We start from the raw sequence: 25,571 nt of genomic DNA on the forward strand, positions 1-25,571 counted from the left end.
ACCTGAAGTTTTAGAGACAATGTTAAAGATTAGTCATCATATAACTGTACATGTACATCATATAATTTATATTTATTTATGTATATCATATAAATGCATATATATCATTTATATATACATCACATAATTTATGTATTAATAATACACATCATATAATTATGTAATTTAAAAATACAGGTTTATTTAACAAGCTGAAATCCAATTTTGAGGTCTGAATTAGTCATTACCATGAAGATCAACCTCCTGCATTAGTAATCTTCAATCTGTCATTGTGTATGCTTACATGATCCAGAACATTCTACATGCCCTTAAATCAAGATATTTCATTTCTAGAAAGTTATGCAAAGGCATGATGAATGTATTTATAGATAAGAAATGAGGATATTTGATACAAGATTTTTTACTATGGAGGAAAATTGAAACAAACTGAATGTTCAAAAGTTTATCATAAATAATATTCAAATCAAAATGTATAGCATAGCCCATGCAATGGCAAGAAGGGCTATGTTCATATAAACATATATGGATATATATCTGCAAAAAAAATTGAAAAAAATGGTGATTTACTTTTACAACTATAAGTTATTTTTGGTTTCCTCTTTTTCTCTTAAGTGTATTTTGTAAATTTTCTAAAATAAACTTATCTCATTTCTGTTTAAAAATACAGTAAATGCTTATTAAAAACAACAAAATCATCATCTACTCAAGCACCATCTTTCCCGCCAGTTTATAATTTAAGCATTTTATATAGCTTCCCCCACACTACAAATAACACTGTGTATCACATGCGCGCATATGATGATAAACCTACACCTAGACTAACCGTAAGGGCTGTAGAGACCACCAGCAAGTGATCTCCTCACCCGCGGGAAAATCGGCCCTCTGTCGGAAAGATTCAGTGTCTTGAATAACACGAAAGGATAATTTCCTTTATGAAAGTATATGTTGTGTATGTATACACGAGTACTCAATGAATGCCTATTAAGTGAATAAATAAAAACCATGTGTTTACAACCATAACATAGTCAATGCCTGAAAAAAAAATTCTCAAAGTAGAAAAACTTTAAGCAGATGGCCATCACTCAGGTGTGGAAAAAAAGTTACAACCAACTACTATGTGTGTGAAATAACTCCCATGTGGCTTAAAAATACAAAAAGCAAGACACGCCATCTAGGGAGATGTGCGGTGTTCTCAGGTATCAGGGAATACGAATTCACGTGGCCCAACAGGCTCACCGGGATCTCTACCGATGGTGTTCCCGGCTGAAAACGGCCAAAGAAGCTGCTGCTGGCAGTCAGCCGTAAGTATTTAGGAACAGTATTCTAATAAAGAACAATTATGACTCGAAAGTACTCCTAAAAATATAATTTACTGAGAGACAAGAGAACACATTATTTCCAAATAAACTGGAGTCATATTAAGAATGAACACATCAAGCTTCCAGACTTTCTGCATGCTTATTTCAAACAATAACAACAAAAAACTTGCCAGTATCTAGTTGAGAAAATATTTTGTACCTCCGATGTCCTTGATCAACACTGCTCATCAGACCAGAAAATTTAGGGTTTTTTAGTTCAATGTCAATTTATCTCATCACACTTGGGTTCTCTTACAAAATTCTTTACTATCAAGGGGCTATATAATAAGCAGCCTCTCAAGTGATTATCAACATAACTAGCATGAAGAGAGATGGTCAGGAGACGACTACATGGTACGACTCAGCCACACAGTGCATCCTCTGTCATTACACGTGCTCGTCAATGTTCACAAAGGATAAAACCATTAGCACAGGACTCAGAGGAGATACGGGAATCCTCAAGTGCACGTCTCAGCTGGGACACAGTTTACTTTTCCAGACACAACCGTTCAGCTTCACCCCCAGCCGGTCAGCCCAAGTCTCCGGCATCATCCGGCAGAGTGGGTTTAAATTCCAGTTCCGACATCCTCTACATCTGAAAAACCTACAGAAAGGTGCTAGCTCTAAATCTCGATTTCCTCCCTTCTAGAATGGGGTTGTTGTAGGAATTTAGTAACGACGCATGTCCTTGCACAGTGCCTGGAACACTGGAAGGTGACAGATAATACCTACCCGCTGTGCGGTAACTGGTGCACTACATAGCACTGCACTGAAGAGGAAACTTACCTTAAAAAATTCTATAAGCCACATGATCCCCAGAGACTAAGAAGCAGTAAGCAGAATAGAGTACTGCACACTATCCGTCACTCTCACACACAGTCAGGAAAAAGTATAAAACGTGTTACCATGTGAAGCCTTGCTCGAATCTACACAATACTGAGAAAGCGTAGACCTCGAAGTCACACCTTTTAATGAACAATTCTATGCAATCCAACTCTACTTACGAAAATCTAAAGGGTTAGATAAATGCTAAGTTTCAAAATTTCCTAAGCAGAAGAAAATGATCCAAATTGTCAGGATTCATTTTAACAGCAACAAGTTATAAAATTTATAAACAGCCAATCAAAGAACGTCCACTTTTCTGTTAAAACACATTTTGACAGAAAAAAATCCCAGAATCCAAATTCAATGATTTGTCAGATAAATACAATCATGAGACACTATGATTTTATTTTGAAAATGTGTGATTCATCTGTATTTCACTCAACTGGCCAATTCATTGGAAGAGGGGGGTGAGGTGAGCTCTCCACACCTCACCAGACCGTCTTTCTGCACCACATCAGAGCTCCCTTAGGACATACTTCCGCGAGGAAGGGCAAACACTGAGAGTACACGCGCTCCAAGGCCTCTTTCCAACCCATTTCTCTACTCTCATCCCATATGTGTGGAAATTATTTAATACTCCAACGCAACTTCCACTATTTTCTACCTACTCCAAGTGACACACTGGGACGAAGAAGCACCCGGAGAAGTGCTAGCTTGCACACGGTTCCGTTGTAATCCTAAGTTTTGGGGAGCCAAGTACGCTACTTATGCTCTGATTGTTGCTTGGAGAAGAACGGCAGAGCCAGCGAGCTCAACAGCTTTCTCCATTCGGTTTGGGTTATTAAAAGTAAAATTTGAAAATAATCACAATAAAGTGGACTTGTTCTGTAAACAGTTTATTCTTTAGAATACCAAGAAAATCAACAAACACGGCAGATAAGGAAGGTAAAATGAACTTAAAATAAAATAAAGCTTGAAACTCTTTCAGAAAATATTTTTAAGTTGTGTCTGTGTAATAAAAATGCTTAAGTATTATGTGCAAAAATACATTATACAAATGTTAGAGATGCCATCCTCATACCTATCTAAGATCATAACGTCTTTAGGGACAAATTGGGCTTAGAGATCATCTGCTTATAAGCACACATTATTAATCTGGTTATTATTAATCCTGATATTATTAATCTTTCTTTTTTTATCAAGTTATGGCTTATAAATATTATTTATCTCCTCTGAATTTTTATTAAAGCTATTTATTTTACATTCCTTATCTGCTTATAATTCCTCATGTATGAAAGTTAAAACTGGGGGCCAAACAGGTGATTTTCAGAAGGACGGCTAACCATAAGAGCTCCAAAATACACATATACACTGTCTATAGACCTATATGGGGTCTCCACAGTTCTCATTAAAAAACATCCTGCAGAAATATCCAACTATAGGTCTTTGAGCGTCCAGTAATAATTCCCTCTGTCTCAAGGAAAGATCATCAATATTCTGACTCTACTCAAAAAAGTTACTGTCCCTTTCCAAAGAATGTATTAACTGTATCTTTCCCAAAATTTTCTAAGAACCCTACATAACCGTACCATAGTAACTCTGTTTCTCTCATGTAGTTAATTGCCTTTACAAAGCTCTTCCTCATCTAGTTCAGCCTATACCCAAAGACCAGTACTTTAAAAAAAAAAAAAAAAATCCTAAGTGAAAGCTTCTATTTTCCGCAACATTCAAAAATTTCTAAAATACATTTCACTTTATATTCCTCGGGGACCCTTGTAATACAAAGACACCCATGACAAATTTCGCAACTCAGGACCAGGCATTAGTTTACTTCCTAACGCCAGGAATGGAACCAGTTTTGTCTCCCAGCCTAGGGGACACTGGCAATATCAAGAGGAATGTTTGACTTTAACACCTGTGGAGAGGAAGTATTCCCAAAAGACCCCCCAGACGTACTACTGCAGGGCACACTGGCACCAGTGCTGAGCAGGGGACACTGGTGCAGCTAGAAAATGACTCCACAGCCTGTCGCAGGGTCCTCCTTCCGGGCCACTGGCGTCCAGAGCCACGGCGGCCGACCCCTGCACGTGTGCTCTCCCTTCCTTGCTCGCGTTCTCCTCCCTCCCAGCCACACCCCGCCACGCCACGAGCCCTTCCAGTTAGCAATGAGCATCATTCTGGGAAAGCATCAGAAATGCCAATTCAATACCTTTCTGTAGGTAAATGTGATACAACTTAACTATAATAATGAATCAAATCAAAATACAGGTCGTATGTCATACATGAAAAAACAGTACTTCTTACCTTAAACAGACAACGGCATATATATTCATAGACCATATGTTTTAATGAGCCGATAAGAGACTGGATTCTCTGTTCCGTATTTTCAGATTCCTGTAGATTACAATTAGAAAATTTAAGAAACCATTAGGAAATTTATAAGCATGTAAATAATACCCCATAGCATAATCACACCTATAAACTGCTCCTCCAGACTCAAAGCTGATTCTGGAACAATTATCTTTGTCAATTCAAGGGACCAAACAAGTACATTAAATTTGTACACTAATACAAGAAAAATATTTGATGTATTTTTCTTTAATGCACAGTTAAGGATTTCAATGAATGAAAATTACAATCAATTTCCAATAATACAATGTGAATTGAATTTGACGATACCACTTTGACACCTAATGGCATTAAAAATACTATGAGTATGGGCTAAACCCATTTCATTCCTTGTATTATAATGATCAACCCAGCTCCAAAACAGGGCGACCAGAACCACCCAATATAAAAGTTTCTCATCCTCAATATAAGACCCTGAACAATCCTAAACCACGCCTTCCACGTTAGCGAAGGATGGACAATAACTTCGACCGTGATGCTGTTTAAGAACTCGTACCACCTTTAGTGTTTCACCTGTTCTCTGCTTCCGAGTGGTACACGACTGCCATGATCTGGAAAATACCACTAAGGGCTGCTCCCTCTGCTTACTGAAGAAGGGCTTGGCGTGGACACAGGCAGAGGGGACTGTCAAGGCTGGTCTGTTCCCCAGCAGTGACAGAGCTTTACATCTCACCTCAGGGAGCACTTGGAGGAAACGGCCCGTGGAAGTTCAACTCTGCTGTACTAGTCAGGCTAAATGTTCTTGCTTGCTTACGGGACAACTGTAACGGTTTAAAGAACTACACCCAGGATAGGCGGGGTGAGGTGTGGCACCGACATGAAACCACACAGGCTGGTGCTCACGTGCAGCAGGCCCCGGCCCGGCCCCGGGGGACCTGTCCTAACTGAGAGCTCACGTGGCAAACAGCCTCTCCCCTTCACCAGTGCTTCACGAAGATCACGCACATGCACAATACACACAAACACACACATGCACAAACATACACACACATACGGAAACACACACATGCACGTGCACACACACACAAAGGTCAGTGTTATTCAAGAGCCACACCATCGAAGACTGCCGGTTCCTGGGGAGACACGGAGCTGTGCGCCGGAATAACCCAAGTTCTCCCTGGGTTCAGGCAGAACTGCTAACCTCTTCATCAGTTCTCACACTCCTTCAGAATCGCTGACTTTTTTTTTTTTTTTTGAAGATTTTATTTATTTATTTATTTGATGGACCGAGACCACAAGTAGGCAGAGAGGCAGGCAGAGGGGGAGGGGGAAGCAGGCTCCCTGCTGAGCAGAGCGCCTGACTCAGGGCTCGATCCCAGGACCCTGAAATCATGACCTGAGCCGAAGGCAGACACTTAACCCACTGAGCCACCCAGGTGCCCCCCAGAGTCACTGACTTTGAAAAGGAATATTTTTAGACTAAAGGAAAAGAAAGAATTTAAAATAAACTTATAATTGTGTACTTTCTAAGTAATTCATGAGAAATTTATCATGCAAAAATTATTCGAAGATATAATCCACTGTTGGTGGAAACACAGATGGAAAAGGCGCTGTCACTGCCTCGGTTTGACACGCCAACAGCATGTGTCCCCAAAGGTAATGAGAAGGCATTTGTCTGAGAGCTTACAGACGGGCACTTTGGTCCCAGTCATCCAAGTCTAGGAATTTAACTCAGAAGAAAACTAGAGAAGCAACCCACTGGAAAAAGAGAAACCGTCAATGTCTGTAGCTGCCTGAAAACACAGGACCATTCTCTGGGGCACCTGGGTGGCTCAGTGGGTTAAGCCTCTGCCTTCGGCTCAGGTCATGATCTCAGGGTCCTGGGATCAAGTTCCGCATCGGGCTCTCTGCTCAGCGGGGAGCTTCTTCCCCCTCTGTCTCTGCCTGCCTCTCTGCCTAGCTGTGATCTCTGTCAAATAAATAAATAAAATCCTTAAAAAACAAAAACAAAAAAAAACCCATAGGTCCATTCTCTGACACCCTCCTGTCAGGAGGTGACCCCCCCCCCCCCCCCCGCCCAACACCCTCTTGACGGGAGTAGCTTCGGGACTGCTTCCGCCGGACCGCACACAGCACGGGCGACACTGACCCAGGCTGACCTACAACGGCTTCTGCCTCACGCGCTGGAACACACGTTCGGCCCCCAGCATGCCCTACCAGACATCTGCTACTCTGTGTGGCGTAGAAGTCCAGCTCGGTGTCCTCCTCACCAAGCCCTCTGGCCCCAGGCACCGGACGAGCAGGGGAGCCTCCCCCTCCTACCCGTTCTGCCCCTCCTGTTCCAGCTGAGGTCCCGAACACTGTCAAAGAGAGGTGAGCCATCTCTGCTCAGCCCTGGCCGAACTCCCCACAGAAGCCGCGAGCTGAAGAAAACCACCGTCGGATCGGCCGAGCCTGGGGTTAGGAAAAGGTCTAGACAGCACGTGCGTACAGGGCTCACACTGTCCGGCCTCACAATCTGCCCAAACGCTGTGCAGGTTTCTGTGGAGGGCGTGAAAGCTGTCCTCGCTACACCGGGGCTTACTGTAAGGACCGTGTGATACCAGTGGGTGAAGACACCCCCTTAGCAGACATAAGGGGGAGGACTCCATAAGGGGGAGGACACTCCTCTAGCCTCCTTAGCTACAGGACCTGGCACGGAGCACAGCTCAAATGACTGACAATGACATTTTCAGTGTTGTTTTCCCCAAGGAATGAGATTATGTACATAATTTCTTAGCCTTATACCATTTTAATGATAATCTATTACTTGTGGGCTTGTACTCAGAACTGAAATCATTTCCATTGAGAGCAACCCAGGAAGGTTGGTCAAGACTGTAAAACACAATTCAGCTAGTTTCTGAGCTAGTCTCTTTAGATAGTTTGAAACGGTCCCATCGGCCTCCTGAAACAGAATTCCAGACGTTTTCACAGGCAGTTCTCACCCTAAGCCAAGCCCCTAGTCAAGGCATCTCAGCCACTGCCCACTATGGGATAAGGACAGCGTACCTGCTTGTTCCGCAGAGCTCGCTGGAAAAGTCGCAGGAAGGCCGCCAGGCTGAACCGGTACATGTTGTTAATTTTGGACAGGTCGGAGATGATGAAGTACATCTTGCTGGCGCTGTCAGCCAGGGGAAGGTAGGCGTCCCGCTCCTGCGGATCAGAGGCGGGGAGGTGGCCCTCAGCGCTGGCACGCACCTGCCACCCCGTGCCCCACAGGCCGCCCTGCGTGTCCCACACGGGTGCCACACGGTGACATGTCACACAGCACCACCTAGCCGCCTTCCTCTTACAAGACTGAGCACCGCGGATTAAAGAAGTCTCAGCTCCGGGACCACACGCACGGTCCTCTGGAGGGCGGAGAGCGCCCGCCTGACGGAGCAGTGAGGGGGGCAGCTCAGCAGTCATGCCCCAAGAGGAGCGGTGCAACCCTGCGTTCCGGGGCGGAGGCAGTGTACGGTCACTGCTAGGATGGCCAGAGGGCAGGGCGCCACCACCCTTGTCTGTCGGGAGGGGAGCACAGAGACCGCGAGTGCAGAGCGACCGTGAGTGCAGAGCGACTGCGAGTGTAGATCAGACTCTGAGTGTGGAGTGTCCCCGAGTGTAGAGCGGACCCGCGTGTAGAGCGTGTGGGTGCTGGTGCCGCAGGAACACTGGTGAAGCGGAGCCTGGACCGGGGGTCAGGCTCCGCGTGGGCGCGGAACAGATGGAGAACACACGGGCCCCGACGGGGCAGGGCCTAGTGTTCCCAGCGGGACTCAGGAGTCACTGTGATCCCAGCGCCAGGATCACAGACATGATGCCGTTACCGGGTGCCTTGGTGCTGTGCGAGCAGGAGGGAGGCCAAGCCCTGTGCTGTGAGACCGGGAGAGAGGGGTGCACCATCAGCTGGGCTCAGCCAGGGGGCCGGGCTCGCCGCGGGCTGCACACCTGCTCCTGCAGCGGTTCCCACAGGGGCTTTCCCAGGACAAACGGCAGTGCCCTGCAGGTGCCCACCCAGGACAAGGGCTGGATGGCACTGAAAGGATGCCTTCAGCATGGGCCCAGGCGAGGCTGGAGCCCAGAAATGCACGGGAACCCTCATCTATCCGGGCATCTGTCCGCCTTCAGGCAAAGCTCCATCACCAGAGTGCAGAAGGAAAGGCGGGCTGTTCTGAACTTGGGCTAGGATTTTGCAAAAGGACTTATCAAAAGAAAGGCAAAAGGCATTTTAAGCCATGGCATGTTAAGGGAAGAAAATGTTTTTAACGGAAAAAACACCTTAGAACGCCTACTTAATATATTGAACGTGCCTTAATCTTAAAAAGCTCCAGGAATGGCAAAGATGCTCTTAACAGTCATGTTCGGTCTCTCATTTTCAACTTCAGTATAAGACTGTCACCCCAGAACCAGAGCTAACGCGGTGCCGGAAGTCAGCAGAGGCCAGCGGACCCCGTGCTCGGTGCCCTGAGCATGTGACCCAACCCCCCATCGCAGGACCATTAGACCCACGCTGTGGGCTTTCTGAAGAACGTTCTTTTTTGTAATCGTCATTCCCCTGAAGTCCTGACTCTCCAGTGTTTAGTCATATTAACATAAAAGTTTAAGAAGACATGGTATAAGATTACAAAAAAAGGAAATAATTACTTGGTCAAGGGAAACTTGGAGCTTGTAAGATTCTTTCAGTGACTCCTGAATAAGTGCACTGCTCGCTTTCGTCTGATTCAAAGATTCAATCAAATCCTTATTTTCCAAAATATTCCCTTGGGATGTGGCAAGTGTCTGCAGCAAAAGTCAATAAAATAATGTGAATATTATCATATATATTAAAATAACCTATTAAAAGAAGCCCATCTTAGCTATCATTAATGTTTATGAAAATTTATGTTATTTTAAAAGAATTTCAACATTTTATAGCTTATGAGAATGTTAGAGTAAATCATTACATACTACATCATCAAAGCATATGTAGTAATGTTATCAATCTAATAAAATAAAAACTCTTAAGGTTATAGATTAAATCATAATTTCATGCTACATTTTAATGCTGCTTGAAACTCTAAGCATAAAACAGATAATTAAACATTAGTGAAATAATACAATATAAAGTCAGTATTCCTTAAAAATCACTTATTTTAGACATTAATTACCATTCTTCTTAAGATCTTGTATTCCAAGACATCTACTTTTTTCTCTCTGATTTTTTATTTTAAGATATCTTTGATACAACCAAAAACATGTAGAAGGTACTACTGAATTTTAAAATAGCTATTAATTATATTCACTAAAAAAAATGTAATATAAGAAAGCATCCTGAATAACTAAATTTTACCTCTAAAAGAGATTCCTCAAGCTTGGCTAACTGTATTTTCTTATCTTCTTCCTGTTGTAATAGTTTTGTTTTCTGCTCCTCTAAGTCAGGTTTCTCATGCTGAATAGTTAAAGCCAAAAGCTTAAAAAAAATTTTTTTTAAGTCAGTTATTTTAGCGGTAAAGTTCAAACAGAACAAAACAAACTTCCCACAAACAGGCCTTGTGTTATGCCAAATATTGCAATTATTATGATATTATGTACTTTATTTGACTCTAAATATGACTATTATAATATTCATAATTCATAATATAATATAATTTTCATAATTATTTTTGACAAAAAAGAGGCAAATAGTTAAACTGATCGATAAAACATTAAATCGTATAGGACATGTGTAAGGAATTTTCTTACTTAACATATCAACATGTAATATTTAGTTCTAAAATTAGATTAAATATGTAACAACTATGGAAACTAGGTTTTTTAAGTGGCAAATATTCCTATAAAGAAACAAAGAGATCTCTTACTTAAAATACTCTATGCTCACAATCTCAGTGAGATACCACTTCACCCCACTAGAACGGCTACAATTGAAAGGACAAATAACAACGTGTGTCAGCAGGGGAGCAGAGTCCTCACGCGTTGCCGGCGGGGAAGTAAAGCATAGCCACTGTGGAAAGTCTGGCTGCTCTTCAAAATGTGAAACAGAGAGTTAACACGAGAACCCGGCAGTCCACTAAAAAGCCACAGAACTGCCCACTTTAAATGGGTGAATTAAATGAATCTTCCTAAAGCTATTTTTAAATGCTATGTCAAATTCTTCATTTTGAAAGTTTAAATTAGGGTTTATGACACGGGCGGGTCATAAAACATGTCAATGCAAATCTGCCGGACAAGCGACCTCACTGAGTACTTCTGCGTGGGCACGGCCAGGCTCCAGACAGAATGAGCAATTTCATCAACCAATTCTGCCATGCTTGAGTCATCCCTTCATAGTTTTATTTATAAGAAGCATCACCCAAGTAAGTCAAAACATACCATCCATGAAAACACATGCTGTGAACTGTATGTTATTATAAGAAAAAGAATTTTAAAGGAAATTTTTGAAAATTATAACTAAGTAAAAATGTACCAAATATACACACTGTCATAGTAAAGGACAACAGGAAGAGTCTACAACTGTTAGGTGAGTGAAAAACAGAAGGACTCAAAGTCAACAGGCATGACAGCCTTGAGAGGAAAATGAGTGAGGAAACTATGTAAGCAAAACCCTAGAATATAAAGAATCATTTTGAGATTCACATAATGGTCTAAATCATAAGAAGTCATACACAGAGATGGAAATTCAAAGACGCATACGTTCTAGTGGAAAAACAAATGTCAGCTGGGGACTCCAACATCCACCCTCAATCAGCCAAACAAGTCAACTGAAACAGAGTTCTCCTATGTGAACTTCAGTTTTCATAATTAAAACAGAAAACGTAGCTGAACTCAATCTTTGATCCTTCTCTCTCTCAAATTCTTCCACACATGATGGAAATCGACCCTGAAATTAACCTGGGAGAAGCGGTGCTTCGATGCTAACGACAGACACACGAGTCTAATACAAAAGATAAGGTAAACCCCAACGCTTGCCTCTACCCACAAACAGACTGTCAAGGCAGTTTCAAAAGTTTAAACGCTAATCCCTTCCACAAAGGCACCTCCGGTTCTGAGAGTCCTCTGATACACCAAGCTGCAGGAGACTGCAGAGGTCACGTCTCGGTGGCCACACGTACCTGTCCTCGCAATCCGCTTCTGGTGGTAGTGAAGTTGACCTCCGTAACGATAGAGGCCGCGTCCGGCGGGATGAAGGGATTCGGGTTTCTTGTTGACAAGAAAAGGCGGAATTCTTCATTGTAGTCAATAATTTTGTCACCTATTTGTACCACATAACGTGGTCCTGTTTGTTTAAAACGACACAATTAGTTGGCTTCAGTATTCTGTCTTTTGCTTCATGACATTACAAAATCTAATTTGCATTTCCTAGTATTTCTCAACAGTCGGTAGCACAGGCTTTTTAGTAGAGTATGGAATAGCAGCAGTTAGCTGTTCAAGCAACTAGGAACCAGAATGCCCTGTTCGTCAGCACATACACAAACAGGGCTAAGCACCAGTCAGTAAGATGATCTTGGGATACTGACGCATCAAAGAAATATACAGATATTACATTTTATTCAAAATTTTCCTGAAATGACTGATTATATGTGACACAAAAAATAACAATTATATACAATTCTTCATGTAACCCATCAGTTAAAAGATGTTCACTGAGTGGCTTTGGTGGCTCAGGCGGTAAAGCGTCTGCCTTCGGCTCAGGTCATGATCCCAGGGTCCTGGGATCGAGCCCCGCATTGGGCTCCCTGCTCCGTGGGGAGCCTGCTTCTCCCTCTCTCTCTGCCTCCACCCCTCCCGCCCATGCTGCCTCTCTCTTGCTCTCTCTAAAATACGTATTTTTTAAAAGTGTTCATTTTACTAGCTTTTAAGATGTACTATGTAAAGACACAAAGAGCTGGTGAAAACCTAGGATTATCAATATATGAGGAATTGCAAAGACGCCCATTATTAACTTCAAAGGACTTAATCAGTCTGCCACATACAAGTGATTTGAGGTAAGAAATTAAACTAAGAAAAAGTTTTGCCTCATAAAGGAGTATATCCCAAAATTTAATTAAAAAAGGATATCCTTTATACAACACACACAGAAAAATAAATCAGCAATTATACCCAAAACTTAAAATTTTAAATTGACAACAAATAATTTATTTTTTAAGTACAAAATACACACTTTCAAAGATTATTTTCAAAGACTAAGGAAAGTATTGTAAGGAGTTTTTGAGAACCCCAGAATGGATTTTTAAATTTTACTTAAAAACTTTTTTTAAGTTAAAATGAAAATAATTCAATAAGTACTTTATGAAAAAGGATATATAAATATCCAAAAAACAATATCCAAACAATGTTCAACTACAACCTTTATCAGAAAAGCACAAATTTAAAACCCCAGTGAAATACTTCTGCATCAACTGGAATGTTTCAAGAAAACTTAAGCAGGATAAATGCAAAGAAAGCCAGTTCTAGGGATATCATAATCAAGCCACTGGAAACCAATGACGAAGTCGTAAAGCATCCGGAGGAAAAACGACCCATCACTCGCTGAAGAGCAAGGATAAAAGCAGCAGGTGGTTTCTCAACAGGACTGACAAAAGCTAGAAGATGAAGGAATAAAATCCTTAAACTGCTAAAGAAAATAAATACCAACCCGGGATTCCATGCCAGGCTGAAAAAAAATCTCCCTCAGAAATCAAAGAACAAGAAGTTTGTTCCCAATGGGCCTTCCCTGAAGGACACAGGAAAGGAAATGCTTCGACAGAAGAAAGCTGAGGGGGGCGGAGAGGGGCGCACGCGTCCCACCATGAGCACTGAGCTGTGTCGGCGAGTGCTCTGGCGAGGGACCGCACACCTGACACTAACAGAACCCTGCCTGTGAACCAACAACAATGACAATTTAAGGGGCGCCTGGCTGGCTCAGTGGGTTAAAGCCTCTGCCTTCAGTTCAGGTCATGATCTCAGGGTCCTGGGATGGAGCCTGGAGTCAGGCTCTCTGCACAGCGGGGAGCCTGCTTCCTCCTCTCTCCCTGCCTGCCTCTCTGCCTGCTTGCGATTTCTCTCTCTGTCAAATAAATAAATAAAATTAAAAGAAAAAAAAAGAATGACAATTTAAAAAAGGAAAAATAACCTAGATGTAAATGAGGAGATGATAGGAATGATGAAAGACTTTGAGAACCATAGAAAGATCGATCTGTGTAAATACAGGTTTTAAAGACAGTCATTAGGACATCCTGTGACCAGGACAGTGTGTCACAACAACAACGCAGGAGCAGGCAGGGGTCCATGGGGTCAAGTGCCCTGGGGAAGTGGCAACGCATTTAATTTATTCGTAATAAAATAAAAAGTCAAAGATATACATTGTTATATAGAGGGTGACCATTAAAAAAGTATAAAGTGTTTTATCAAAATATAAAACCAGGTTAATACAAACATGGATCAGGGATCAAATGACCTGCTTCACTGCGTTAAATTACGTAACAAACTGAAAGACTGCACGGTGAGTGGAAATGAAAACCAAGTGATAAAGTGAAGAGAGGCGCCCTTGAGAAACAAGACCAACAGAAAATGGAAAACAAAAGAATAAAAATTATTACCATGCAGACACTAACCCCGCAAAGCAATGTAACCATTCTAATAGCAGACTCTAAAACTTGATACATTTCTGTAGAAAAAGGAGGACATTTCATAACGATAAAGAAAATAACCCAAACAGGGAAAGATCACATTTTCAAATATGTATGCACCCCAAAACACAACTTCAAATATTTAAGGCAAAACTAAGAGAACTAAAAGAAAAACAAATTTAAAAATCATAGAACCTTTAAGAAATTCTCTCAAGAAATGATTAAAAAAAATAAGGCAAAGAGAGTAAAGACGCGAAAAAACAACACTATAATGAACAAACCTGACAAAACTAACTTTAGGAAAAATTAAAACAACAAAGAGCAAATTTCACATAATTTTCAAGTGTACAGGGGAAATCAATGAAATGTCCAGCTATAAAGAAAGAGCGCCAGGGTTCAAACAACTGAAAGCTGCAGAGCAGGTTCTCTGGCCACAAGGAAGTTGTGCTGAACGTGCAAAGTCACTAGAAAATCCCCAACTGCTGAGACATTAAACAACAACAATAAAGTTATATAAGTCAACGAACTGAAAAGAAGTTAAAACTCTGGCATGAAGCTGGAGGAGGGCCGAGAGGGAAATTCACAGATATCAATACGTGTATTTAAAAAAGATTAAATGTCAGTATTTTGAATTTCCATCTCAAGAATCTAGAGAAAAGAACACCAAAGGAAAGCTAAGGAAATATAACAGGAATGGAATACCAAAGAGGAAAAACCAGTTCAAAAATACAGTAAAGAGGATGATGGGCATTACGGAGGGCACCTGTCGTGATGAGCACTGGGTGTCATATTTAAGTGATGAATCACTGAACTCTACTCCTGAACCAGTACTGGACCGTAAGCCAACTAACTAGAACTCAAGTACAAATGTGAAACAAGGGGCGCCTGGCTGGCTCAGTGGGTTAAGCCTCTGCTTTCGGCTCAGGTCATGATCTCAGGGTCCTGGGATCAAGCCCCGCATCGGGCTCTCTGCTCAGCAGGGAGCCTGCTTCCCCCCTCTCTCTCTGCCTGCCTCTCTGCCTACTTGTGATCTCTGTTTGTCAAATAAATAAATAAAACCTTTTTAAAAAAAAAGTGAAACAAAACAAAAAAAATAATTAAAAAATTTAAAAATAAAGGAAATCAACAAAGTTAAAAGTTGGTATTTTGAAGAGATTAGTAAAACTGGTAAACCTTCATTAAAGATGGATCGGGGGGAAAAATTATCAATGTCAAGAAAGAGACATCATTATACAACCAACTTAAACCAAAAAGTTATGAGAACATTTGGCAATTTGGACAAAATGAGCAAATGCTTTAAAGATACGTAACTTTAGCAAACGTGACAAACACACACCGTAGAAGACAAACAGAACAAGTCTCGCCGGCCGGCAGTTCACAATGATGTCCTCCCGAGACACGGCATGGTTGTGGGAAAATGGTCCAGAGACGCCAGTCACAGGACGGGGCTTACTAGGTGACTGGACAATGGTTCAAGGACCGTGTGGTTTTGCTGGGGAACAGGTACGGACAATCGATGACCGTGATCTTAATAATGTTTCTCGAGGAGGAAGGGAAGTGGAAGAGGACTACGTGGTAATTGGTTAAAACACAACAAAAGCAGAAGCCCCTCCAGTTAGCTGGGAGAGGAAGCTATCTGGTTATCGGTGTGATCAGAACGTACTCTCATTTGAGACTGAGACTTGAGGACGGTCCCAGCATGGGCTGTGTGCTGCTGGTGTTGTGAAATGACTCCCGTTCCATGCAAACACCACAGCCGGGCTGTGGGGGCCAGGCCAGCCCACAGCAGTCCAGGGCTTCTGCTCTCCCTCGCATTTAGGCAACATACGGATACAAGCCAAACCTACCTCCACTGTTAGGAAGGCAGTCACCCTTGTGGGGGAGCGTCGTCAACAAGGGGGCTTCTACAGTGCAGATAAAGTCTAGATCTTGCTCTGAGTGCTTACACAGGTGTATGCTATTTGCAAAAATTCATAAACTGCAACACACACACATTTCAATAAAATGTTAAAATTGAGAAACACCCGGTTTTCTCTGGTGAATAGGACTAGTCGTGAGGAAGGAAGGGCAGAAACCTACATCCATTCTGTACTATTTGGTTTTATAAACTGTGCATGTTTTATTTTGACATAAAATCTTTTAAATATTTCAAAGTAGATGGTTCATTATCTAAAAAGGACCCTCGGATGAAAGTGCTATGTCCTACTGTTAGGAAGTATCTGCGGAACACTAACGCCCAACATGGACGGAACGGCCTCAGGCCTCAGTGTACACTGCAGTTAATCCACAGGGTTAGCGGCAAAGTTCATTTTGACCATTTTCATCTTCTGTGAACCTTAGAGAAGACCAGACACACCATGATGGGACACAAGTACAGATTCGTCTCCTGCTCTCTGTCCAGGGAAAGTCCGAACTGACACGTTTAGTATCTGGTTCTGATCCTGGATCAGGTTTCAGAATATGGTTTGGTTTGATCAACATTTATGGACATTATGGTTTGGTCAACAGTAGGACATTGTATCTGTTTCCAGGTCCAAACTCTTCAGAATGTATTATCATCTAACGGAGACAAATCCAAGTACCATGTGAAGCGCCATCAACATCCATTAATGGGTAACGTTTCGGGAACGGCCTCCACTGACACAACTGCCCCACTGTACTGAGCACCACCCCAGCTGACGAGCTGCAGGTCTAAGTGAGGACAAACACAAAGCCCTGCCAACCAAATGACCAAACTGACAATGCCCAAAGAGACAGTCCACACAGCCCATTAAGAATAAGCTGCTATCAGACAGAAGAAAGGGAAATGAAGGAGTCAATCCCATTTACAATTGCACCCAAAACCATAAGATACTTAGGAATAAACCTAACCAAAGAGGCAAAGAATCTGTGCTTAGAAAACTATAAAATACTCATGAAAAAAACTGAGGAAGACACAAAGAAATGGAAAAACATCCCAGGCTCATGGATTGGAAGAAAAAATATTGTGAAAATGTCTATGCTACCTAAAGCAATCTACACATTTAACACAATCCTTACCAAAATACCATCCATTTTTTCAAAGAAATGGAACAAATAATCCTAAAATTTATAGGTAATTAGAAATTACCCTGAATATCCAGAGAAATGTTGGTGGGGGGGGAAGTTGGCAACATCACAATTCTGGACTTCAGGCTCTATTACAAAGCTGTCATCATCAAGACAGCATGGTACTGGCACAGAAACAGACACATAGATCAGTGGAACAGAATAGAGAGCCCAGAAGTAGACCCTCAACTCTAGGGTCAACTAATCTTCGACAAAGCAGGAAACAATGTCCAATGGGAAAAAAAAAAGTCTCTTCAATAAATGGTGCTGGGAAAACTGGACAGTCACGTCCAGAAAAATGAAACTGGACCATTTCCTTATACCACACACAAAAATAGACTCAAAATGGATGAAAGACCTCAATGTGAGAAATGAATCCATCAAAATCCTTGAGGAGAAGACAGGCAACAACCTCTTTGACCTCAGTGGCAGCAACTTCTTCCTAGAAACATCGCCAAAGGCAAGGGAAGCAAGGGCAAGAATGAACTATTGGGACTTCATCAAGATCTAAAGCTTTTGCACATCAAAGGAACCAGTCAACAAAACCAAAGACAACTGACAGAATGGGAGAAGATATTTGCAAACTACATATCAGATAAAGGGCTAGTATCCAAAGTCTATGAAGAACTTATCAAACTCAACACCCAAAGAATAATAATCCAACCAAGAAATGGGCAGAGGACATGAACAGACATTTCTGCAAAGAAGACATCCAGATGGTCAACAGACACATGAAAAAGTCCTCAACATCATTTGGCATCAGCGAAATACAAATCAAAACCACAATGAGATATCACCTCACACCAGTCAGATGGCTAAAATTAACAAGTCAGGAAATGACAGATGTTGGAGAGGATGCGGAGAAAGGGGAACCCTCCTACACTGTTGGTGGGAATGCCAGCTGGTGCAGCCACTCTGGAAAACAGCGTGGAGGTTCCTCAAGAAGTTAAAAATAGAGCTACCCTATGACCCAGCAATTGCACTACTGGGTATTTATGCAAAGGATGCAAAAATGCTGATTCAAAGGGGCATATGAACCCTGATGTTTACAGCAGCATTATCTATAATAGCCAAACTAAGGAGAGAGTCCAAATGTCCATCAAATGATGAATAGATAAGGAAGATGTGGGGTGTGCATGCACATGTGTGTATGTGTGTGTGTAATGGAATATTACTCAGCCATCAAAAAGAATGAAATCTTGCCATTTGCAATGACGTGGATGGAATCAGAAAGTATAACGGTAAGTGAAACAAGTCAGAGAAAGACAAATACCATATGATTTCACTCATACATGGAATTTAAGAAACAAACCAGATGAACATATGGTGGGGGAAGGAAATAGGGAAATAAACAATCAGATTCTCTTACTGACACAGAACAAATTGAGGGAGCATGGAGGGAGGAGGGTAGGGGATGGTCTAGATGAGGGCTGGGCATTAAGGAGGGCACTTGTGATGAGCACTGGGTGTCGTACGGAAGTGAGGAACCACTGAATCCCACTCCAGAAACAAATATTGCACTGTGTGTTAACTAGACTTTCAATAAAAATTATAAGGAAAAAAAAAGGTATGAGGAGCCAGTTGAGAGATCCGGGTTAGTACCGGTGAGGAACAGCCTGAGTGCAGAGACTGCCATCTGGAAGGGAGCTCACGCTTACAGAGCCCGAAGTCCGCCGCTGCCGGCCCTGTCACGGCCCCTATCAGTCCCTGCCAGGCCGCGCCCGTCCCGCTTCTGCCCCGCGTCCGTCTGCGGCAGCAGCTCCAGGCTCTATTTCAAGCTTGCAGGGTCCGCTGAGTCCCGCCCGGCTGGCGCGGTGTGCGGTGTCAGTCCGTGCGTGTGCATACGTGTGAGTCACCACGGTCTGGAGCGGGAGAGCAGGACGTTCGACAGGGCGGGAGCTGTGCGGGAAGAGGAAACCCGGCGGTCCGGAGACTCGGCGCACGGCAGGGCCCGCTGCTCAGACGGCCGGCTCCCCCGCTTCTGGAGCCTGCATGCGGGCGGGGTCCTCCTGTGGACCGCCCGCAGCGCGCACCGCACAGTGTGGTTTATGCCCAACGGCTGCTTTCTTTGGGGCGGGAGGGTCTGGAATGTGGTCTCGTGCCGGGCCGAACGTGCTGGCCACGACACCGGGTGACCGAGTGTCCAGTAAGCCTCCTTGGCCCCTGCCCTTGCGCAGGCGCTGTCACAGCCGGTCCTGGGAGCAGGAGGCTCGCCCCGCGGGACCCGGATGGCAGAGGCCCGGAGGCTGGCCTCATTTCCGGACTGCTGACCTCGCGCTACACGTTCTCTGGGTTGACTTCGCCTTCTGTCTTGTCCCTGCGACGCATCTTAGCCCCCAGTGAGACTGTTTCCAGTCCTGTGCCTTCTGGACACACACTGTCCCTGGGAGTCGTGGAGACCCCGACACGAGGACACCTCCATAAAGGCAAGAGCTCACTGACTCTCCCTTCTGGACCGCGACGGCGTTCCCCCGCTCAACCAGAAAAGTCACATTCAGCAGCAAGACTGACACAGGTCAAAGTGAGTTACGAAGTTACTGCGGAAATTCTAAAAATAGTGACTCTGAAAAATGTCAAATGCCTACCTTGAGCAACCAGATCTCGTCTCAATAACGGATAAAGAACGGGTTCTACACCATCCATCTCTTGGATAATAAGGGTTTTCCCAAAACGTACTGCCAACTCAAGAGCCGTAATAAAGTTACTATCCTGAGAAAATAAAAAAGAATACGCATTAATTCCTTTATTACCTTAATATCTACAAAGGTCCCTACAGATAATGAAGGAATATATTAATAGGAATAATATGAATATTTTAAAATTAAATATGCATGTTAATAATTCAAATTATTCATGATTGCTTTTCTAGTTTTAAGTATTAGCTGATGAATCATTTTAGTTGAATAATTATCAAATAGATTTCATAAATAATTCAAATAGACATCCAAAAGGAAGATTTTTACAAAAAAAAAGCTTTTTTCAATCCTTTATGATGATTTCAAATTTCAACTTGATGCAGAAACAAATTTTCAAATTCCTTATATAAGTTACTCACCCAAATATTACTAAGAACTACTTTGTTTATGTTCAAAATCAAACACTGAACGGAAAAGGAAGGACAAGTGATGAATTCTAGCCAACTTTCCATGACGTGATATGTGCCAGGTCTAATCACTGCGGAAAGAACATCTGGACAAAATTCTGTAACCAGGCAAGATTTTTAGACTTTCTAACTAGTAAAAGGGTTTTAAACATCACTTCAAGCCTCCAACTATGGTTACAAAAATTAAATATTTGGAATAATAATTACTAAGCTCTCCTCCCATAAACTGTAGGTAGTATTAAAGCATTTTATGTATTATCTAACTTATAGTTAATTCTTTTTTTAAAAAATATTTTATTTATTTATTTGAGAGAGAGAGAGACAACGAGAGAGGGAACACAAGCAGAGGGAGTGGGAGAGCCCGATGTGGGGCTCGATCCCAGGACCCTGGGATCATGACCTGAGCTAAAGGCAGAGGCTTAACAACGGAGCCCCCCAGGCCCCTCACTTAGTTATTCTTAACACACAAATAAAGCCAGTACCTCCATTTTGTAAATGAAATATGTTTGAAAGAGGTGACTGTTCAAGCACCTAAAGAATATCTATGAAAATGAATACAAATTACATTAGGCCTTTCTCAAAGAGAAAAAACACAACAAAAACCTGACCCCCAAAAATTGTCTCAGCACGATAAATATGGCAGTGAGAGGTCACGACTATGATTACGTTTTACGAATCAACGTGTCTCATGCTGGGACACCTGGGAGACGCTCACCGGTGAGGTCCAGGGACAGGACACGAGGAGAGGGCAGAGAGAAAGCACCGTAGGCTGCAGGTCCAGCAGCCTCTCTCCAAGCAGAGTCGGGAACTCTTCCTTCTCTAGGAGCCTATACTAATGTCTTTGATCATAATGTCACGTAAATGCTCATTTAATCATCTCTCTAACCTCCCAGACTAGCATCGCCACGAGGACAGGAATTGGGACTACCTTACTCACTAGCAAATCCCCAGGGCTTAGATTAATGCCTAGCATTTGGAGTGATCAAATAAATATTCTCATCCCTTTTGTAGTAAAGCTAAAAGTTCCCCTTTCCTTCCCCGGGTCCCACGCCAGGTACATCACAGGACCGAGTCTGTGCCTCCTGAATACAGACCCAGAATTGCACCCACCGTGACATGACGGTACCAGTCGGTGTCTCAATTGTAAGTCATACAAACCTGCTGGTTAATGACTTCCAAACGCGAGTCTTTCAAATGTGTCTTTAGCCACTCCGTAGCTTGAGAAGAAGGGTCTATAAGGAATGGGCATACTTGACTCTAGTTCCAAAAAAGAAAAAAAAATTATGAGCTTTCATCAGATGGAAATCACTTCCCGAAAAAGGTGAACCCACTACTGAGTGAGTTTTCTCTCAGGTTCGGAGAAGGTGCATATACAGCCCTCAGGAGGGAGTAAAGGAGCAGTTCGAGCCACACCCAGGGGCTGTCCCAGTCCACTTCAGCGCTCCGGGAATTCACATTAGAAATGAAATGCCATCACAGTAAAGCGCGGACAGTCCCCTCACTACACGGTAACTCAGAGGACGTACAGCGAATTACAGGGAGGGAGAGCTCCAGTCCCAGCGTGACATCACTCGCACCTGCCTTTTGGCTTTGAAAAGACACAATCAAATTATTCCAAACTTTATATATCTTCAGTTGAATAAGCCCTAAAGAACTTAGAAGAGAAGTATGAAGTCATCATAAAAGTATTGTTCAAACAATTATCAATATAACATTAATTCTTAGAAAGCAGTATGGCTAATATTATAAAAGGAGCATCCTAGGAAAGATGTAGCTTGTCGATTAAGATGTAATGAACTGGGAACTAAACCCATTACAGGGTACGCTGAAACAGAGTTAGACACCAGCTGAAATGCACTCAACACACGATGTCAGTTAGCAGGTGAAAAGAAGCCAATTATAGAGATATGATTAATAAAAATACATGTAAGTAGATGAATACATATATGGCAAGTTTGAAAATCTAATATTATAAGCATTGTTACCCAGTAAATCAGACCTAAATAATAACTGGCCTAATTTTTCGTACATGTTCACACTTAGAAAACTGCGATGCGGTCAGGTGACAGGGTTAAGGAAGTGCACGGAAGTGCAGGTGACATGAAGACGTAGCCCCGAGAAGCATCTAACCCAGGCACAGAAACTATTTCAGGGACACACCAAGGAGGCTGAGGGTGGGGACCGTCCTACCCAGGGACAGAGAGCATTTTGTCGGCAACGCTGCTTTGGACCCACGGCTGGTGGTAATAAAGACTTGACTGACAATAAACCGGCTTTATTATTGTTTTAAAATGCCCTCCAAGCCACACACCCCCTTTTTGCTTGCACCTGGAACGGACCACTCAGGCCCCCCGGAGCTCCCACAGTGGCACAGGGCAGTAGGCGCCCCTCCCGAGCTCGTCTCTCTCTAGCTATCCCCACTTACTGCTCGCCACATAAACGTGCCTCTCCTAGTAGATGAGGTGGTTGGTACACAGCCTTGTCCGTACTTCCTGTGTACCCCACCTCCACTGGAGGTCTAATTTTAGGCTAGTATTCAGGAGCAAACATTTCACCAAACTACAAGATTTTGCCCAATCACACAAACAAGGATTTTAAAGTTTAAAAAACGTTCTTACCCATGATTCCAAACCAATGATCTGATGCAGTTAAAAAAAAAGAAAGAAAGAAAGATAACGTATTTTAGTAGACCAAAAACGTGCCCTAGAATGCCAAAGAGCACTTACAATTTTGATTTCGTGATATTTATACTCCTCCAGACAGATTTAGACAAAATCTCTGAGATATATTTTAATATGATTATGTTTAATGTCATGTGATCCATGATTAAATGTCATCAAATTCTCCATGTAACAAATTACAATAAATCCAAAAACGATGAGCTTTCATTCATTCATGAGTTCATTCACCTACTACATGCTGAACAACTACTAAGTCAGACAATATGAAGGCTACAGAAATCAGGGATGCACCCGCTTACCCTCAATGACATCACACCCAGGAAAGACCGGAAACTGACAGTTCTGTAAATAGCACACAAGAGTCTACAGGGAGGGCACAGGTGGGTTAGGGAAGCCGCAAGAAATCAGTTTGAGTCAAACTAAGTCAGGAGAGACAAACAATACTTAGCCTGGAGAAGAAGTAGAAACAGCACGTCAGGCAAAGGGAAGAGCATGACAGACGGGGAGAGAAAGCCCGGCACAATCTGGAAGCCAGCAAAGGCCGGCAAGCCTGGAGTGAAGAAGCAGAGGCTGGACAGTGCACAGCACAGGGCAGGAGAAGTCTCGGTGCTTCAGGTCTTACTATGCTGTGCCTACTAATGACAAGTTTAGACTGCAAGCAACGGAGAGTCACCGAAATCTACTGATTAGAGTGTTGTCTTGATAAGGTTAATAAGGTAGAAAGAGCACTCCTACGGCGGCGAAGGCAGTGATGCGGGAGGGTCAGTGACCGCCAGTGTGACACTGTATTCATCCAAAGCCACACTCCGCAGCCGAAGCGAACCCACTGGCCGTGGTCGTGCTTAGAGCAGGATAAATCCATGACGCTCCTGAGATGTAGATGTGACAAGATGTGTTGAGGAACCGGCTGAATGGAAAACTAGAGAGACATACGGTGACTTGCAGATATGCTGCTTACTCTCCGGGGCCAGCACAGACATCTCCACGGGTAGGAATAAGAAAGAGCGAGTCACAGGGAGGAGGAGGAGAAGGAAAGCAGAGAAGATCCTCAGTGTGCAAAGCTACCTTCGCCCACTGCACGCCCGCTCCATGTGTCTGCGATGGGTCATCAGTCATCCAGCTCTAACCGACACCTGGCCCAAACCGACGAGCGCGCTGCCCACGCTAACTGATCAGAGTCCTTCTGGGGAGAGGGCACGAACAGTGTCAGGGTGGGGGTGCAGACGCATCTCTAGTGCCGGAGCATAGACTCTGATAATAGCAAGCCAGGAGCCACCAACGGCCATCCTTGACACAGGGCAGACAGAACCTAGCTGGGAATGAGTCTGTCTGCTGAGATGGGTTGGGAAAACAATGTCCTGGTGACACCATTTGAATCCTAGAGCTGCTCTCAATGTTTTCAACATCTCGGTTAACTTAAAAGCCAAGTTCCCTTTTTTCTTCTTAAATGTACTATGCTTGGCCACTAAAAAAATTCTTGACTAAAAAAATAAATGAGTAATGAGTAATTCAGAGACAGACAAGTGACTTTGCCTTTCTGTGCTGCAATGTCCTTAGTAGGGTAACACATGGGCCAGACAGGGCTGATTTGAAAATCCAGTGAGACAGGGGTTGAGGTGTTTTCCCTGCACTCATTCCTACACAGTGATACGTGCACGAAACAGTGTGAGTGCTTCAGTGCTACTATCACTCATTTGAGGTTTATTTGCAAAAAGAACTTTCCCTGTGTGATTTACCTTTAAAATTTTGTGTTCTTTACATTAAGTTCCAATTAATTTGCATTTCCTCAACATACACTGAATGTCAGAAAGGAAAATAATCTCAGAAATTTTGTGTGGTTTAAAAAAAATTGACAAAAAAAAAAGAAATTTTGTGTGTTTTAAAAAAATTTTGAGGGGCGCGCCTGGGTGGCTCAGTGGGTTAAAGCCTCTGCCTTCAGCTCAGGTCATGGTCCCAGGGTCCTGGGATCGAGCCCCACATCGGGCTCTCTGCTCAGCAGGGAGCCTGCTTCCTCCTCTCTCCCTGCCTGCCTCTCTGCCCACTTGTGATCTCTGTCTGTCAAATAAATAAAATCTTTAAAAAAAAAAAATTGACACTGAATTGTCTACAAACAAAAACATTCAATACATGTCTTCACAAGAAAAAATCTGCAAAATCTCAATCAAGAAAAATTTATAATACTGTAAAATTTAAATTAATCACCTTTCCCACCTCCTTTTGGGATACTTTTCACTCATACCTGCCCCGTGGTTTCTAAGCCTTAGAGCTCTGTGCTACCACTGGGTCCCACCCACAATATTGGAAAGATCACAGAAATTATCACCTAGGCCAGGAGACTCTGGAGAATAAAAGGAGAGCTAATTTTAATTACATAAGGAACACAGATGTGAATCACAGGACAGGCAATCCAGGACACAGGGTCCCCATGACCACCTTCTTCCCAGCTCACAAGGACACAGGTCACGGGAACCTCTTGCTGATGCACTTAAACTAACTCCCATCACAAGGTCAATGGGAGACCGTTATGTGACTGTTTCCTCTTCCAGACATTATTGCACTTCAG

The 25,571-nt window shown here is 43.0% G+C and overlaps 1 protein-coding gene across 5 annotated transcripts in view; it reads right to left on the reverse strand.

The window, feature by feature from the left end:
- The window catches only part of DYNC2H1 (dynein cytoplasmic 2 heavy chain 1), a 269,900-nt gene that overhangs the window by 136,842 nt on the left and 107,487 nt on the right, over positions 1–25,571 (reverse strand). For 4 of the 5 annotated variants that reach the window (XM_046014703.1, XM_046014701.1, XM_046014704.1 and 1 more), the window contains exons 64-71: positions 22,946–22,966; positions 21,486–21,584; positions 19,810–19,933; positions 11,642–11,805; positions 9,883–10,002; positions 9,198–9,332; positions 7,581–7,724; positions 4,488–4,577 (exon numbers count right to left, since the gene is read on the reverse strand). In XM_046014703.1, coding sequence (XP_045870659.1) covers positions 4,488–4,577; positions 7,581–7,724; positions 9,198–9,332; positions 9,883–10,002; positions 11,642–11,805; positions 19,810–19,933; positions 21,486–21,584; positions 22,946–22,966 — 897 coding nt within the window. The remainder of the gene's footprint in view (positions 1–4,487; positions 4,578–7,580; positions 7,725–9,197; positions 9,333–9,882; positions 10,003–11,641; positions 11,806–19,809; positions 19,934–21,485; positions 21,585–22,945; positions 22,967–25,571) is intronic. The other variant, XM_046014702.1, reaches the window with a different exon arrangement.

The sequence above is a fragment of the Meles meles genome, chromosome 8 (genome assembly GCF_922984935.1).
Source record: "Meles meles chromosome 8, mMelMel3.1 paternal haplotype, whole genome shotgun sequence".
NCBI lineage: Eukaryota > Metazoa > Chordata > Mammalia > Carnivora > Mustelidae > Meles > Meles meles.